We start from the raw sequence: 18,503 nt of genomic DNA, 5'->3' as shown, positions 1-18,503 counted from the left end.
AGGCTGGAAATGATTCTTCACACACCGCGTATAAGGTTCATTATACAACTTATAAAATCCTGATTCATCTATATTTCTTTAATATTACATTTATGGCCATGGAAAAAATAAGGTGAGAATGGCTGTTCTGCATAACAGAACAGTGAAAAAAACTGCTTGTCTTAGTGATGGAACGTTGAAAAATAACTGTCCTACTCACAGGCTGACATATCTATATTGCACAGTATGTTGGGTTTGACAGAAAACCTTTCTCTTGATGTTACCTGATTTGGTTAAACAAGCAGAGACTTTTGGGATGCTTTTCACACATTTGTAATTTCAGTCCAGACACTCACAAAATTCTTAGCTTGAGAACCTTGCTGCCCCAACAGTTAGTGTTATCATTAGGACTTGAATTGGGCCTTTCTGATTCAAACACATGGAGCACAGCAACTAAGCTGTAGGTTTATGCCCAGTGTAAACGGATGGCCCCAATGTGGTACTCTGTGTTCCTGAAAAACTGCATCGTAATCCATGAAAACTCAAAATGAAATAAATTCATTACTTAACCTTGTGTGTGTTCTGTGCTCTTAAGTCAAAACTGACTTATAGCAACTGTAATAGGACTTTTAAGGTAAATAGGATATTTAAGGAATGGTTTTACCAGTTCCACTCCCCTAGTTACTGTAGTTTCCATAGCCAAGTGGGGATTTGAACCCTCTTCTCCAGACTCCTAGTCCGTCACTCTATCCAGTACACCCCACTACAATAGTTTTGATTTTGTTGCCAGAACACTAATGCTGCTACCTCTCTGAAAAGTGCTGAATTGACTAGATCAGTGAAACAAAAGCATTTTGTTAATAAGCAGCAGACTTACTTTTGATGTTTAGTACAAATACACATAAAAATACTAGATAGTTTGCACTGTTCAAGAGTAGTATCTGTGTGAAGGAGAACTTGTAACGTATAATTGCATGATCTAAACATACCGTGTTCAGGTTTTCCTTTAGGTCTCTTTTTATATGCAGATTTAATTAACTAATTGAGAAATAATTACTTTATTTAAGGTTTTTTTTTAAAAAATTGTGTTATGATTATCTTACAGAATGTACTATTTTGCCTTATATGAATCATTATGAAGGTGGCAGTCATGGACATACCAAGGTTTTTTTAAAAGCAGGTTTTATTGTGTTTTCCTTTTATTCTTGCAGCTGTGCAGTCCTAAAGAACTTGTGCTTGGCCTTCTGGAGCAAATTGAGCAAGCCTCTGTGGAACAGGCATGCCCAACAATTTTGCTTTTGCTGGAGCCTCTGCAAGAAGGTGAAGAGCATTTTATTTAAACACTTAAACAAAGCAGCCTCACTGATTACATTAGATAAGTTGCTACAGAAAGGGTTGTGGAACGTTTCCCCTGACAAATGTTCTAGCTGCTGCTTAAATGACATCATTCAGTTGTAAGTTTGAGAAGACATTCAAAGTTACGATATTAGTACTGCCAAACAGAATAATTATAAGAGGAGTCTGTTATGTGAGAGCTCTGTCTTTCCTCTATGGAGAGAGATCCTCGCTTCTTACCCTCCCTCCCGTTTTATCTTTACACCAAACTTGTAAGGTACCATATTTTTCGCTCCATAAGACGCACCTTTCCATAAGACGCACCAAATTTTTAGGAGAAGAAAACAGGAAAAAATTATCTGCTTTCTTCTCCTAAAATTTGGTGAGCCTTATGGAGAGGTCCATCTTATGGAACACACCGTTCCAGGACCCTTTGGAGCCTCCCCCTGCCTCCCTCGGGGGCGAGAGGGGGTGAAATTGCCACCTTCTGGGGCTCTTCTGAAGTTTCCCAAGCCTCAGAAGAGCCCCCAAAGGTGGTGATTTCATCCCCTCTGGCCCCCAGGGGAGGCAGGGTCAGTCTCCAAAGAGTCCTAGAACACACCCTAGGACCCTTTGGAGACTCACCCTGCCTCCCCCGGGCGACAGAGGGGGCAAAATAGGCAGCTTCCAGGATCTTTTCTGAGCCTTTCCAGGCTCAGAAAAGGTCCTGGAAGCTCCCGATTTTGCCCCCGCTGTCCCCGTGGGGGTGGGTGGGTGGGAGCCTGGCAAGGGTCCAAGGGAGCCTCCCACCCCCCCATGGGACCAGGGGGGGTAAAATCGCCAGCTCCCGATTTTACCCCCCCTGGCCACGTGGGGGTGGGTGGGGGGAGGGTGGCATGGGTCCAAGGGAGGGTCCCTTGGACCCTTGCCACCCTCCACCCACCCCCCCATGGGACCCGGGGGGGGGGTAAAATTGCCAGGTTCTGGGAGTGTTTGGAGGCTCCCCAAGCCTCCAAACACTCCCAGAAGCTGGCGATTTTAACCTCCCTGGCCCCATGGGGGTGGGTGGGTGGGAGCCTGGCAAGGGTCCTGGGAGGCTCTCTTGGACCCTTGCCACCCTCCACCCCCCCCATGGGACCGGGGGGGGTAAAATCGCCAGCTTCTGGGAGTGTTTGGAGGCTCCCCAAGCCTCCAAACACTCCCAGAAGCTGCCGATTTTACCCCCCCTAGCCACGTGGGGGTGGGTTGGGGGAGGGTGGCATGGGTCCAAGGGAGGGTCCCTTGGACCCTTGCCACCGTCCACCCACCCCCCACGGAGCGGGGGGGGTGTTTAAAATCGCCAGCTTCTGAGTGTGTTTGGAGGCTTATCAAGCTTCCAAACACTCCCAGAACCTGGCGATTTCGCCAGGGCTGGCCCCGTGGGGGGTGGGGGGAGGGTGGCAAGGGTCCTGGGAGGCTCCCTTGGACCCTTGCCACCCTCCACCCCCCCCCCATGGGACCAGGGGGGGTAAAATCGCCAGGTTCTGGGAGTGTTTTGAGGCTTGGGAAGCCTCAAAACACTCCCAGAACCTGGCGATTTTGCCAGTGCTGGCCGGTGCGTGGGTGGGAGGAGCGTCGCAAGGATCTGAGTGAGCTCCCAGGACCCTTGCGACGTTCCCCCCACCTGGAAGCTGGCGATTTCGCCGGTGCTGGCCCCGTGGGGGCGTGGGGGAGCCTCGCAAGGGTCCTGGAAGGCTCACCCGGACCCTTGCGACGCTCCCCCCCACGGGGCCAGCAGCGACGAAATTGCTGCATTCACACCATTAGACGCACTGACTTCCCCACCCACATTTTGGAGGGGGGAAAGTGCGTCTTATGGTGCAAAAAATACGGTATTTAGTGACTTGGATTCAGGGATAATTTAGTGCAAATGAAAGAATCCTAGATTACCCAAGGGAGAGTCCTTAACTTCTGCTGTTTCTCCACCCACGTTGCCGGTTCCATTGAACCTTATCTCAGAGATCCCCAAATACTCAAATGTGGTGGGGAGTTTGGAGTGTGTGGGAGGTGGCTGCAGCAGGAAGCAAGGGGTGAGAAGACCCTTGTCCTAGTGATGGATTATTTCTTCAGATCTGAATAATCATATTTTACTGACAAAAATAGAGAACAAAATAAGAACCCACCCAAAGTTAACCCAGTTAATACAAAATTCCATTTTTGTTTGCTGCCCAGATGCAAAGTAGAGTGCCAGGACTGCAAAGACCCCTGTGATTAGGTGGTACGGCCTCAAAGGAGCTCAGAACTTTTTTTTTTTTTTTAAGGAACAGTCGGCACTCCTCCCAAACAAAGAGACTTTGAACCATTCTTTCTGATACAGGAGGGGGAGTGCCCTGAACTCAGAATCCCATTGTTTGTGTATCATATCTCTTCAGATAACTGTATGATTGCTTGATGGATGTTTCTAGTTTAAGTGGGGGGTGCTGCAGTTGGTGGCAGGGGGAAAAAGGATGTTGTGGTTTAAAAAAAAACACAGAGAAGAAAAAACTCATGATGATATTAAGTATACCAAAAGGTTGGATCCAGAGCCACAGGTCTCGGAAGGCAAGGCACTGAAATTAAGCAAAAGCTCACCTTCAGGTAGAGGTTAGGAAGGCCATTCTTTCTGCTTTTATGCCAAGCTTTGACTTTTGGGGAGGCACAGGGGGCTGCAGAAGACATGGAAAATGGCAAAGTTTACCTCCTCCCTTCTTCCTCCAACATGAATGGGACTCTACTAAGTCCTACTCTGGAGGATGGCTTGATGAGGAGAGAGCATTGTCTTTCCTTCAGCTGGTAAGCGCCTCAAAATTACTGACCTGGGCAGAGGTCCTCAAGCAGCACATAACCGACCACCTCCAAAAGAAGCTTTGCAGCAGCTCAGAGTTACACTCCATCACTCAGTGCTGCCTCTGTTCTTCGGCCAGCATCGAGCAAGACTGGCCAGAATCCTATCATCATGTGATGGCTGGGACAGGTACAAAAGATAATGTCTTCTTTTATTTGCTTAGTGATTTTTCTGCAATTCATTACCTACCTTTACATGGTTTGTGTTAGGTTGGTGGGCATAACCAATAGGATTTTGATATCTGTCTGCATACATTCGTTAATTTATTACAGTATTACAGATTTTGTGTGTGTGTGAACAAATATAAACATTAGTCATTAACTGGGAAATGTTTTTGTTTGCTTTAGTGCTGTTGAAACTTGAGAAGAAGAAGGCCTATTCGGTGGGGTTGGCGCTGTCTACCATTTTGAACCAACTCTCACTTCTGCCAGTACCTTACACCAAGCAACAGCTAGAAGAAGACAAGCACGGTCTCTGCCAGTGTTGCACCGCTTTGCCATGTTTTGTTAGACCTTTTGTGGATGATGTTGTTGAACATACGGCGGACTCCTCAGACAAAGATTGCAAAGACTTGAAGGAAGAATTGCTCGCATTGTAAGTCCCTCACTTTTCCTGGAGAATAGTGGTAGGACAAATCACAAATCATGATTGGTAGCAGAGCCCTTCTCCCTTTGCTTTTACCCTAATCCGCCCCCATTCCACTCCTCTCATGTGTTTTGGTTCAACATCTACATGAAACCGCTGGGAGAGGTCATCAGGAGGTTTGGGCTGAGGAGTCAGCAATATGCTGACGATACTCAGCTCTACCTCTCGTTTTCCACCAATCCAGGTGAGGCAGTTTCTGTGCTGAACTCGTGTCTGGACCTGATAATGGACTGGATGAGGGTTAATAAATTGAAACTCAATCCAGACAAGACGGAAGTGCTGTTAGTGGGTGCTTCGCCGGACAGGTTGGAGGGCCATTTCCCTGCCCTGAATGGGGTTACACTCCCCCTAAGGGACAGGGTCCGCAGCCTGGGGGTGCTCCTGGACCCCAGTCTAACTTTGGAAGCCCAGGTGGACTCGGTGGCCAGAGGCGCCTTCCTTCAGCTGCGGAAATTATACCAGCTGCGGCCCTACCTGGACGAGCGGAGTCTCATGACAGTTACACACGCACTGGTAACATCTCGTATAGATTATTGCAATGCGCTCTATGTGGGGCTGCCTTTGAAGACGGTCCGGCGACTGCAACTGGTCCAGAATCGAGCTGCGCGGCTGGTGAGTGGTGGAGCCGCTAGAGATCACATCAAGCCAATTCTGTTCAATTTACATTGGTTACCAGTTGCTGCCCGAGCCCAATTCAAAGTGCTTGTTTTGACATATAAAGCCCTAAACGGCTTGGGCCCTGGATACTTGAAGGACCGCCTCCTTCCATATGAGCCTACCCGGCAGTTAAGATCTAGCCAGGGGGCCCTTTTGAAAGAGCCATCCCTCAAAGAGGTAAGAGGGATGGCTTGTAGACAAAGGGCCTTTTCGGCAGCTGCCCCCAGACTATGGAACGCCCTCCCAACTGAAATCCGTCTGGCGCCGACGTTGATGACATTTCGGCGCCAGGTCAAAACCTTCCTGTTCCAGAAGGCTTTTAATTGAAATAACAACTGTGGGTCCTGATGATGGCAATTTTAATTGTATTTTAATTGTATTATAATTGTATTTTAATCATCTTATTGTATTGAATTTTAATTATTGTAAGCCGCCCAGAGACCTCTGGGTAGAGTGGGCGGCATATAAATAAAATAAATAAATAAATAAATAAATAAATTATGGGAGGAAAGTGGCATCTGAGAGGGACTTCTGTGGCAAAAGGAGTGAAGAAGGGGCAAGTGGGCTCTTTCATGTGTTTTTTATTTTCTTTCTTTGCCCCTGTACAGCTGTTTGCAGTGCACCTCTTTGTGCCATGGACTGCTTAGTTTCACTGTCAGGCATATAATACAGTGTGCATGTCTGGCGTCTGTCTGTTTTGGGTGACATATCATCTAGAACTGTAGCTACCAATTTGTTCCTAGACTGGAGAATGGGAGAGATTTTTGTTATGGAATGTCTTCCTTGCTTAGTCTCCACAGCTTTTCCATTGATCTTACTCCACTTAAGGAAAAGCTGTGACTGTTTCTTTCAAAATTGACATTTTCAGGCATTGTGACAATTCCTAAATTCTGTGATGTTTTCTCTCTCCCCCATCACATGGTATAATAATTTTGACTTTTAATGTTAACTTTATTGTTACAGTGGTGCCCCGCTTAACGATTACCCCACTCCACGATGAATCCGCTTCACGACAATGTTTTTGCGATCACTGTATTATAATCATAGGTCAGCCATGTCAGATATGCAAAGCTAAAAATAATGATTTTAAATTACTGTTATCACAGAGAAATTAGTAAAGCCCCTAGATTCTGCACTGGTGTGTTACTTAATTCATTTCTTGAACATTTCTATAATATGCTCAATCACTTTGATTTTCAGTTGCTTGAAAAGCATGAAATATCCCCTATTATTGGCAGAGCTTGATCCACTACCTGAAGGAACTGCTGTACATCCCCTGAGGCAATTTGCTGCAGATATACTAGTAAGTACCTTGAGCATTCTTTTGTTCTCACCTCTCCATCCCCAATTATAAAGATGATTTGCAGTTACTCATAACTGAAAAGTTCTGACATCTTGTTCTGATAATCAAGATTTCACCTACAGGATTCTCTCAGGTAATCCTGATTCAGGCAAGGTGTGGTTGCAGCATTTAGTCCCTGAGGTTAAAAAATATCACTTCATGTTACAGAGGAATTAACTGACTAGAATTGGTTCTAGGGAGAAACTGCTCTGGCTTCCCAGCCCTTCCTCCTCTGGAGAGGCCTGACAAGTGCCAAACACCTGTTCAGCCGGTACGAACTGCTGAAGCAGTAGTTCGTGCCCATCTCTAGAACCCAGTTGATAATGCTCGCTGAGGTGAGTCTATGGTACTTGAATAAACAGTTGGCAATTATGAATCCTATGGCCTTGAATCTTGGAATTTGTATTTGGGTGAGGCACTTACACATTTCTTCTAGGTAGCATTTATATACATCTCTGAACTACCACAGAGTGTTTTAAGTGCCCCCACCAAATGACATGCCCCAGGATTCTTAGGATGGAGCCAACAATTAAAGTGGTATAAAACTTCTGTAATGTTGCAGTGTAGAGCTATTATCTTTCTGTGTTCTGTGAATGCAGGCAAATGCCTGCTTTGGATTCTTCTGCTAGATTATACAAAATACAAATTATGCATATATCTCAGAGTTCACCAGAGGGAAGGAGTGTATATCTTCAGACATAGGTTATTCCTTTCTTCCAGTACTACTGGAAATTAGTAAGGTCCCTAGATTCAGGGGCCTTACTAATTTCCAGTACTACTGGAAGAAAGTAGAAATAGCTGTTTAGCAAAAGCATTAAAAACCTGCCCTGTCAGAAGTGTCAAGTAAAATGCAAAGTGGCAAGAAAAATTACAGTACTTTAGGGGCAGATACCAGTGTCTCTCTTTTTCATTATTTCCATAATTTCATAAAAGGAAATTGATTCATAAAAAGAAATAAAACCTTTTCTTCCTGTTTCTCACATGTATGTATTCTGTCAGGGTACCTTTAAATGTATTCACAGCATGAAGATGATTTTATGCAACAGTAGATGTTCTTTTTGTTGAACAGGACATATTGCAAGAACTTAGGGAACTGCTTCCTAAAGTGTTCTCTCAGCACAGATGCAGAATTGAAAACTCGGACGATGAGGACTTAATGGAAATAGCCAGTGATCAGCATGCGGATTCTTTGGCATGTCTGTCTTACATGGTATTTGTTCAGGATAGCTTTGGCATTGACTGCTTTCCAGTTGTTTTCAGGTAAGTGTTGTCGCAAAGTTCTAGGAAGCCACTCACCTAGCTACCTGATGCGTGGAAGAATGTCTTTGCTCAGCAGTCCAGCCACGAAGCATAGCAAGAGGTTCTTCACTTAGTTAATCTAGGCATGGCAATGTTGTTGAGTAGGGTAGTAAAGTTTTTGTGGGCTAATTATTTGTGTGGCTGGCTTGTTGTGCATTCTAGTGTGCCATAGTTAGTGATATGCTGAACCCATATCATATGCAGGGTTTACTTTTTGATCTTGATCGTCCTACCTGATAAATGCTTGCATTTATTCATGACTTTCTGTTGTAGCCCCTCGTATATTCTGCAAAGCAATATAGTGCACGTTCGAGTTCTGTTGAAAAGGTAAGGTTGTTGATTCTTTCTGTTTTAGTTCACCATTTGTTTTGTTATTTTATATATTTATATGGATCTCATTTATAAGCTGCCTTTGTCCCCGTAAGAGCACTCATTTCCCCCTAGATGTTACCAGGGCCTTGGGCCAGGGAACAACTTCTGAAAAATACAGTTGAAGAGAGCATAGTAACGCACCTGCCGTTGTAGGAGATGCTTCTGTTCAGGCTGGATCAATCTTAGTCAAGGTGGATACAAATCAGATCTTCAAAAAATTCTGGTGCTTTTTTTTTAAATCATGATTTAAATCAATTTGATAAAAATCAAACCCACCCTGATTTAGTTGTGCCTTCATTTATTTTTGGAACATTGTTGTAATTGAGACAATGAAATCCCAGCCCCGATGAAGTTACTATCAAGACTCCAACTTTAGCTGTGGTGAAGTTAGTATTAAAACTACAGCTTCAAAAGGTGGTGGTGAACTTATAATGGTTCTTCTCAGAGCAGTCCTATGCTTTCATATGTTTGGATTTGAAGCTATTTTGCCCATCCAACAAAACTATGTGAAAAACTATGGCAAAGTGTATAGCAGTTATATACATCTCTGAACTACCACAGAGTGTTTTAAGTGCCCCCACCAAATGACATGCCCCAGGATTCTTAGGATGGAGCCAACAATTAAAGTGGTATAAAACTTCTGTAATGTTGCAGTGTAGAGCTATTATCTTTCTGTGTTCTGTGAAGCCCATAGGATTTTCTTTTCATTCATTCAGAAGTTTTACATGGCCCACCCATGCCCTGCATCACAATAATAGATCCAATCTGAACACCTTTGCTAGATAGCCACTTAGGGAGAAAGGTGAGCTAAGCATCACTGATCTTGATGAAAAGAATTTTAGTTGTTACTGGAAGAGACAATAACATTAAGTTTTTAAAAACTTAATTTGACATCTTAATTTTTTACAGGCAAGAAGAACCTGTTTTATCAAAAGGACTTGTAAGTGAAACTTTTTAAAAATAAGCCATTCCTCTTTCTGTTATCTGAAAGTCAAAGTTCACTTTAACTGTTTATGTGTAAAATAAGACAGTATCTATCTATAAGGTGGCACTCATATACTCAGTTAACATATAGGCAGTCTCCCTGCATTGTGTGAGACTTGCTTCTGCGTGAACATTGCACATAGTTATCCTGCGTGGCTCTGATCCTAGAGACAGTTAGCTTGACACTTAGTCACATGGTTTGTTTCTGAACTTTACGGTCAACTTGGATTATATCCTTTCAATTATGTATATAAAGTACAGCAAACATTAGTATGACAAAATGAAAAGTGGGACAGGGCACAATTGTTTCAGTTGTGCGAAGGAGGGAATTTCCAGCTGATGTAACTTACATTAAAAGTTGCATCTGCTGAATTGTCCTCTTCTAAGAAAGCTACAGGAACCCTGTTGGCTTTTTTTTCCATTTAATATAAGTCTTTTCCATAGCAGTCAAAGGAATATAGCAGACTGCCTTAGACCAGGTCACATGGTTTGCCCATTTAACCTAGTACTCTGTACTTTGACTGGCAGTGGCTTTCTAAGGTCCCATGTTGAGGTTTTCTCCAACATCTGCTCGCTAATCACTTTAAGCAGAGTTTAATCTGGGGGCCTTCTGCATCCAAGCACATGTTACACCACTGAGCTATGATCCTTCCCTGTTTAATCCGTTAAGCACTGTTGCCAAGCAACCAGTAACTATTAATTGGAATGCAATTTGTGGAGAGGCTGTGTCAGTTGATGCTGCAATTAATAGAGGCAAGAAGGTGTATTCAGACATTGCAGTGAGCTGGCATTCTTGAGAATACTAGGTCCTAGGGGACAGACAGTATACTAAGGCGTGCTGCTCACTCACTCCTTTTACAGGTGGCAGCCTACCATCCATGGCTTGTTCAACATGACATCGGAAACTAGTTCTCTGGCTTCATTGCGACCCTGTCTTGTTTTGTTTTTCTGACTTGTCAAATCAGTGTTACACTGACAAAAAGTAAATTGCAAATGGAATGATTGTGGCGACTTTTTCCACTTGCAGCATAAGCTATTAGGCAGTATCTACCAGCCTGCTGCTTCAGCTCCATTAAGTTGCATGTGAGTGTGGACAGTGCATGCTAGACTGTGCCTTGTATTTGCAGGTCTTTTTTTGGTACACTGCAAAACCCTACAGAGGGTTTTAGTCTAGGCTATTGTCGTAGGGTTTGAAAGCCTCCATTTTCTCTCTAAGTCTTGTTCTATGACTCTTTAAACCTACCGTTGAAGCCTTGAGTACACTTTATTTGAAATGGGCAGAACTTGTCTTTAATCTGCCAGTTCCCAACACATTGCCCATAATAATCTTACATCGCATTTTAGGATGAGACTGTAAGGAATCATACATAGGGCTGTTCAGAGAGAGCCTTGATTCTCACTGGCTGGAGTCATTAGGGAGCAGCTTAGCTATTCTCCTTCCCACCCACCCCCTGTTGTCTCTTGACATTTGATTTTCACTCCTACAAACTAATAGTTGGAATTATTCCACTGGGGAAAACAATGTAAGGAAGATCTAATAGGGTGCCTTCTTAGAGGTGTCTCATTAAGAATGCAGTATATTCTCAGGTGTAGAGTAGGCCATGCAGAGATGTACGTATCCCATGAAAGGTTGTGTCTTGCTTCTCAAGAAAGATGCAAAATAAAGGGGACCTTGCTTCATAAACTCGAGTGCATTCACATTTGCGTGCAAATGATTAAAAACTGCTTCCAACTCAAAAACATGCACAAACATATTCACCTCCTCCTTGGAGTAAGTACTGTTGCATTCATATATAATCTCATCTGCTTGTTAAATTGTCAGGTCCCACTTTCCTTCAGAGGTGAAGTTACATTCACCTCAGTCCATAGCTCTGTTGTAGACAAACTGCTGTATGGGGGGTGCACTGAGCTTGTATTACTCCTCCTGGTTACTCCTCTGTGTTCTAACTGATTGGGGAATGCTTCTGTATCAACAGAGTAATGCTTGTAGTCCTGAAGAATTAATATATTAATTAAATTTGTAGACTCTATTGGAGAACTGTCTACTGAGACTGCAAAATAATAGCCTTCTGATTGAATTCCTGGACTTCAAAATTTTCATTGCAACTTCTGAGGTAATGTAGTGGAAACACTGCACTTTTAATTATACATGCGCTCTTTTCTAATGTGTTGACATTCATGGAGCATTTGAAAAAGAATATAGACCAAAGCTGACAAAAAAAAGTTTAAAATCCATCTATGGCTTTTGAAAGACTTATTTAACATGCATTTTTCATGTTTTGTTTCTGTGCTTTTAATGGAGAATCCTCCTTCTGTTTTGATGTTTATATGGAGTAAAATTTTAGCTCATTCTATTTGAATAGTAATTGTAAGTAGCTAACAAAAGTGAGGGTTCTACTTAGCTAAGCTTTTTTTAATTTTTTAATTTTTGAAAACTTTATTGAAATAACAATTTAATAGTATAGTTTTTACACATGGAAAGTATAATTTGATACAGTTTTTCTCTATGAGATTAAAGTAAAAATTAAGAAACCCCTAAACATTCATGCCACTGCAAGTTTACCGTGTTTCCCTGAAAATAAGGCAGGGTCTTATATTAATTTTTGCTCCAATAATGCATTAGGGCTTATTTTCAGGTGATGTTTTATATTTTTCATGTACAACAATATGTGTTTATTCAAATACAGTCATGTCATCTTATTGTGGTTGCTGCACAAGGGTGGAGAGCGGGGTTTCACTTAACTGGGGCTTATTTTTGGGGTAGTGCTTATATTATGAGCATCCTGAAAAATCATACTAGGGCTTATTTTCAGGTTAGGTCTTATTTTGGGGGAAACAAGGTACAGTACTTACTCATTCATACATTTTGTTTATATACTGCCCATCTGGCCTAAGGCCACTCTAGGCAGTTTACAACATAGCATAAAACAATAGTGAACAGTCAAAAATCATAAAAACAACACAGCTATAAATAAAAACACTAAGAATAATAAGAGAATTAAAATGCATTCTACAATGTTCTAAATCTGTATCAGATTAGAGTATCATACCAAAGTTCGACCTGAGAGGCTGGAGTCTTGTTATTCCTACCAACCTAATTAATAAAAGGAAATCATGTCAACTAAATTGATGCTGTGTTTGTATTCAAAAGGAAGCCTCATTGTATTCAGTGGTGCAAATTCCCTACCAACAGTACAATCCAATTCAAAGATACACCAGTTGTACTGCATTTGGAACTGGCAGAAACCTTTTACGCTGGCTGACCTCTGATATGCCAGCGCAGCTGGATATACTGGCACAACTGCTGTGCTGGCTGATAGCAACTGGCAGAAGAGCCAAAAAATGGGCAGAGAAGAGAAGCCGCTGAGTTAACAGCAGATCCAAATCCCTCGCAGCCGAGACTCACTGCCACTATTCTGGCACAAAGTTAAACCAGGCTGAGGGTGGTCCTAAGTAATTTCCAGCATCCATGGGTGGGGTGGAGTTTGCATTCAGCACAGTCTGGTTTGACCTGCATTCAGTTCAGCCAGCCTTCATCTATCTTTGCTGCTTTGGATTGTGCCCTAACTGTGCTCTGGACTTAAATCTTCAGTGTATGGAACAGCAGAATAGAATATTCTATTAAATATTATACCAGGAAGAACCAGAAAGATAATTTTAAAAGTGAACGAGATAATTTCAGTATTTGCAGTTGTTTAATAAACAATTTATGGGCACAGGGTGAAAGTATTTTGTCATTATGGAGTTATGCACAGAGTGCACCTGAGACAGGTATCAAATTGTTTCCTGTGCTCCCAGAGGCATCTGGTGGGGCCACTGTGAGATACAGGAAGCTGGACTAAATGGGCCCTTGGCCTGGTCTAGCAGGGCTCTTCTTATGTTCTTATGTTACGATTCCAACCCGCCTTCCAAACACTTTCTATAATTCTGTAACTGTCTTTGACACTATATACAGTACATGTTGGTGTCTGTCACTCTCTCCTTAATCCACTTCTCTCTGCCTTTATTGCAGATCGCTTTCTACCCTGATCCATTCAATATATATCTGTGCAGTAGTGTGGCTTAAGGATGGAGTTACAGATTTACTGCACTGTTTCCTTTATTTTTGTGAGTTGGAAGTCAGTTAATTTTTTTAGTAGTATTTTGAATCACATTTGCTTGAAAGAAGCTTGTTTTCTCCAGGTGTGATTAAATGATGTGCACATTTTGTTTTGTGTCTTTTCAATGGTAGGATCTGGTAAAGGTTGCTACGATGTGCCCTTTTGAATCTTTGGTATGTAACTTGAGTTTGATGAGTTTTTATTTTTAAGTTCTGTGTCTCAAATATATTGTAACTCACTCATTCTCCACATTTTGTGTTTTTTGTGTAGAGAAAGAAGAGTTTAAACATTTTACAGCTGTGCATAGACAAGTTTGAAGAAGAGGGGAAATACATTTTATTCAGGTACATCTCAATGGTATAGGGTGACCGAGACTCAAGTGCCATAACTGTAATTTACTGCCATTAATTTAGCTTAATCCTTATTGCAGTCCTGTAAACTCCAGAAACAGAAGTTGCATCTCAAAGGTGTACATGGCACAAGGCATTATCTTTCCTCTCCTGTCTTCTGCTGCAGGTGTTTGTTGCAGAGAAGTAATCATTCTGGTGTGGAAGGATACATCATTCAAAACATTAAAAATCAGATTGATTTATCTCTACGGGTAAGGCTAGTTATTTAAAAGGGACAGAGGGAAACAGTGGAGAAGGTGCACCTTTGCATTTGGGAAGGAACTGAAAGAGGTCTGTGAAATAATGTAGTATTTTCCAGACACACAGTCTTCTGCTTGTGTGTGCACACAGTTTCCCATTCCTCCTGAGAGTCCCAAAGACATATGCCTTGCTGCTTTGTGTGGTTAGAGGGAACTATAATAAGAGGAAGAAGAGCTGGGACATACATACGTGAGCTTTCGAATTGCAGTCTTGGGGTAGTTAGGGAAGGGGTCGGGGAGTATATCATCAGGAATAACTTCTCCAAGAAGTTAGAATCTTATATAGTACCTTTATCACCCTGTTTTTCAAGACACAGAAAATAGTTAGTACAAATGAAAGGGTCATAGAGGAAGGTTTTTTGTATATTATAACAACCAGCTATTCTACTGTTTGCAAGTCCATGTATTCCTGTTCTTTCTATCTCACCAGCCAGTGACCTATTGCTGGTCTTGAATAAAGAGTAGGCTAATCTAACTGAAACTCATTTGTGGACCTTACTCTAATTACAGACTTCAGATTTTCTAGTTCTGCAGTTAGGGGGCTCACTAGAATATGTCTCTCCAAATATATTCTTTAAACTACTAAATTGCAATCCGGATGAGAGAGAGAAAGCAATGTGACGTTAGTAAAACTAGTCTTAGTTTTAGCTAAGATTAGAAAGCAATAATAATAAGCCCGTAACTGCAAAGAAGTGTTATACAAATTGGGATAGAAATAAAGTAGCTTATTTCTAAAAGTTGCTCAGCTTGTTACTAATACAATTAATGACTGCATGAGGAAAATATTGTCTTAAGTGTTGTCTGTTCCATATGCTACATTCTAGAATCCAGAAGACAGCAAGTTTTTTACTGGCTACTCCTTAGTCAAACTGTTAGACATAGCACTTTCCCTTCCTGATGGTGCGACAACTGATCTTCTCCAGAACTCAGACAGGTAAGATGACATAGAGACCTCTGCAGAAGCATTTTGTTGAGACCCTCCCTACCCTGCCTTCCATCAAGCTGCTTCCACTGAAGCTTGTAAAACAATACGGGCCATTAAGTTTACTAGAGCTCAGCTTGTTTACTAGCATTTCCTGCAAGAGTTTCTAGCTGAGCTTCAATTTGCAGAATGCTCAGAATTATTACAGTTGGAAGAAAAGTTGTGGAAGTCTACTGCTCATGGAATGGCCTATTCTTGGTACTATAATCTTAAGTTTTTGACATTCACTTATTAAGATAGTCTATTCAAATATTGTTTATATTTTAGTTTGAGTTTGTAAGGTCCAGAAATTCAAACCCTACCAACATAATGCTGGTATTGGTGGGGGAAGTGCCGACACATTCTAAATAATTAAACTGAAGCCCCTGGAGATCACCCTGCAACTGTTCATTATGGGGGACTGAAATGCAGTGATTTTTCTGGGTTGCTTGAGGGATTAAGAAATAATTGCTCATCTAACACAGAAAGCAGTCTTACTAGTTCCTGACACTAGTGCTGCAGTTTGTTGGAAAAATGACAGTTGCTTTTCTGCTGTTTCCAGTTAAAATGAGATGGGACCTGCTTTCTCCTGAGCTTTTGTACTGCTGCAGGGCTCAAGGACCTGGTAGCAAAGAACAAATGGAGGATTGGCTATAAACCAGTGCTTGTGGACCTCTGGGCCAATATTGATGGTTTAAGGGTCTATTTTAGGAGTTGCTTTTGAATTCACCTGATATCTGACAGACGTCATTGGATGGAAATGCTAGCTTTTTTGGGCGGGGGAGTAAATGGGACAAGGTGAGAATAAAAAGAAGCTGGATTTGCCTATAGCAGTTTCTGAGAAATCTCTTGGAGGTAGTATGTGTGAAAGAGGAGAATAAACATTTAACCAGAATTCTCCACTATTAATTTTTTGATGCATCAGAAATTACCTCTTCAGGAAGAAAGTTAAAGAAAAAACAGCCATATAGTAAAGTTGATCTCCCTGCAATATTACCATTTGATCTAGTGCATTTTTCATACCGCTTCTTTTTTTCTGCAAATGTAGCTACCGAAACAAGGTAACCTTCTATTCATGTCATGTAAACTAACCAATAAAGATGGTATGAAAGGGAGAGAGAACTACCATTGTAAGTCACTGATACTGACAATCTGGCACATGACCACTACGTTGAAGATGTGAATGAGTGCATGCAACCTATTTCAATTTTTAGTTAGCCTAGTTGAACATTTAATTGAAAAGGTAAATAATTATTGCATTTCTAATTTCTAGGATTATGGCATCACTAAATCTACTGAGATATTTATTCATTAAGGATAATGAAGAAGAGAATCGAGTAAGTGATGATAAAGCTAAAACAAATTGGGATAGTTGGGTATAAGTAAGAGGGCATGTTAGTGGATATATAGTTAAATTGCTGTAGACTTTTTGAAATGAAAAATGACTTAATAGTAAATGTGTTAAAATTGTCCACTTTTTCCATCTGTATTTGGTAGGAACACAGTTCAGAACGTGTAATTTAAAATAACTTTTCTGTTATTAAGTACTTGTACATAGAATTGTTTGTGAATAATGTAGGATTCTTACCAAGAAAATTTTAGAGGTGCTTCCAGACAAAGCTTTTAGTTCTGTCTCACAAAACCTTACAAGGAGCAGACATTGTTGTCACCATTTTGTAATCCTTCCAGAGTTTCTTGCTTGTGTTGCTGCTGCTTTTTTTTCTATTTACTAAGGGAGCATTCATAATTAGCAGCATGATGGCCCCTCTCTTTTTTTGGAAGCACCCTAAATTAAAATCCTTGCAGAATATTGAACCTTCCCTAATGATGTATCTCTTCATACCATTTGGATTTTGAAAATAAATATGCCACTTTATCAAACACCTTCAAAGAATGTTCAGTGTTCTAGCATATAGGAGACAAATAATAGCAACATGAGTGGATGAGTCACCCAGATAGGCGGGGTATAAATCTAATAATAATAATAATAATAATAATAATAATAATAATAATAATAATAATAATAATAATAATAATAATAATAATAATAATAATAATATTTTGACAATTTTGCCATGAATCATATATTTTTAATCTTGCACAAGCATGAAGACGTATAAATATTCTAAGTTCTTCTGCAGCTGCATTTGCTAAACAGGCAAACAATACTTCTGGGTACCTTATCTGAATTTCAGCCTTTCAGCGAGGTATATGTAAGCAATAGCAGGAGCAGTAGGTCTGTCTGAATTCATTTGAACCCATCTTTAAACTGCCCAGAATAAATATGAGTTTCTGTAATAAATTTCAGTTTCTGTAGTAGGAGAGGTAACCATCATCAGAGTTACCCTCCCACTATTTGAGTGTAATTTTTGAGTTATCCATGGTATCTTAGCATCTCTACACTAGGACTTCACAAATCTCTTATTATATATGTGAAATCTTGGCTTATTGCCTTAAGATAGTGAGTGCACTAAATTTTGTCTTGCATGCAAAGCTCTTAAAACCATCGAAGGGTGGGAAAAAAAAGGAGAGCATAACAGAGCCAGATTGAAACATTATAATAGATGCTGGTAGGGGTGTGTAACTGGGTTCTTTCTGTAGGGTGGGCGGGCCCAGGGATTCGGCGGGAATGACAACCGGAGACGATGTAACAGTCAAAAAAGGATTCGTTTTATTAACTCCATCATTAAACAATTCAGAACCAAACGGGTTCGGCAAGTCATCTTCATTCATCAAACAGTATTTCTTAGGGTTGCCCCCAGGTCCAACACTTTTAGCTTTTACTGTTTCTTTCCCCCAAGGTGGGTGACCCAATTCTTGTTCTCGACTGGCACAGTCAGTACTGAACAAGTTGTTCGGCAACAAGGGTGAATCACCACTGATCCCTCTAATCTGGGGAGGAAAGGACTGGTTCCACCATGGGTCTCCTGGACCGCCCCCGAGGGGTTGGCCAGATCCGTTCCCGACTTCCATCCCTCTGGTTGATCACCCGTGCCCACCTTTGCAATTCCTTTAGGTAAAGGCAGCAATCCATCTTCTTTCATCAGGTTCGGGAAAGTCTTTACCAGGGTAGCTACCTTTTCTCTTTCTACTCCCGTCTCTACCGTTTGCGTGCTTTCCTCTCTTCTTTCTTGCTCTGTCCCCCTTCTTCCTCTCTCCCCCTCTTTTATAGGATCATCCCACCTCCAAGTCTCTAACTCCTCCCTCAATCCTTCATCCTCTCCGCCAAGAACACTTCTACCGCCTTATTCGTTCCACTCTCATCATCATCCAGCCTAATCAGTTCTCCCGCTACACATCCTTCGTGTTCTTCGTTCTTGGAAGTCTGTGAGGACGGC

The 18,503-nt window shown here is 41.6% G+C and overlaps 1 protein-coding gene across 1 annotated transcript in view; it reads left to right on the top strand.

The window, feature by feature from the left end:
• The window catches only part of GLMN (glomulin, FKBP associated protein), a 32,621-nt gene that overhangs the window by 6,717 nt on the left and 7,401 nt on the right, over positions 1-18,503 (top strand). Inside the window, exons 5-16 of the mRNA XM_020807146.3 lie at positions 1,191-1,299; positions 4,504-4,750; positions 6,659-6,761; positions 7,870-8,060; positions 8,373-8,426; positions 9,381-9,411; positions 11,480-11,569; positions 13,687-13,728; positions 13,826-13,899; positions 14,072-14,156; positions 15,029-15,138; positions 16,439-16,502. Coding sequence (XP_020662805.3) covers positions 1,191-1,299; positions 4,504-4,750; positions 6,659-6,761; positions 7,870-8,060; positions 8,373-8,426; positions 9,381-9,411; positions 11,480-11,569; positions 13,687-13,728; positions 13,826-13,899; positions 14,072-14,156; positions 15,029-15,138; positions 16,439-16,502 — 1,200 coding nt within the window. The remainder of the gene's footprint in view (positions 1-1,190; positions 1,300-4,503; positions 4,751-6,658; positions 6,762-7,869; positions 8,061-8,372; positions 8,427-9,380; positions 9,412-11,479; positions 11,570-13,686; positions 13,729-13,825; positions 13,900-14,071; positions 14,157-15,028; positions 15,139-16,438; positions 16,503-18,503) is intronic.

This window comes from Pogona vitticeps, chromosome 4 (genome assembly GCF_051106095.1).
Source record: "Pogona vitticeps strain Pit_001003342236 chromosome 4, PviZW2.1, whole genome shotgun sequence".
NCBI lineage: Eukaryota > Metazoa > Chordata > Lepidosauria > Squamata > Agamidae > Pogona > Pogona vitticeps.
The sequence above is the reverse complement of the archived record's forward strand: the minus strand, read 5'-3'. Positions and strand labels throughout refer to the sequence as shown.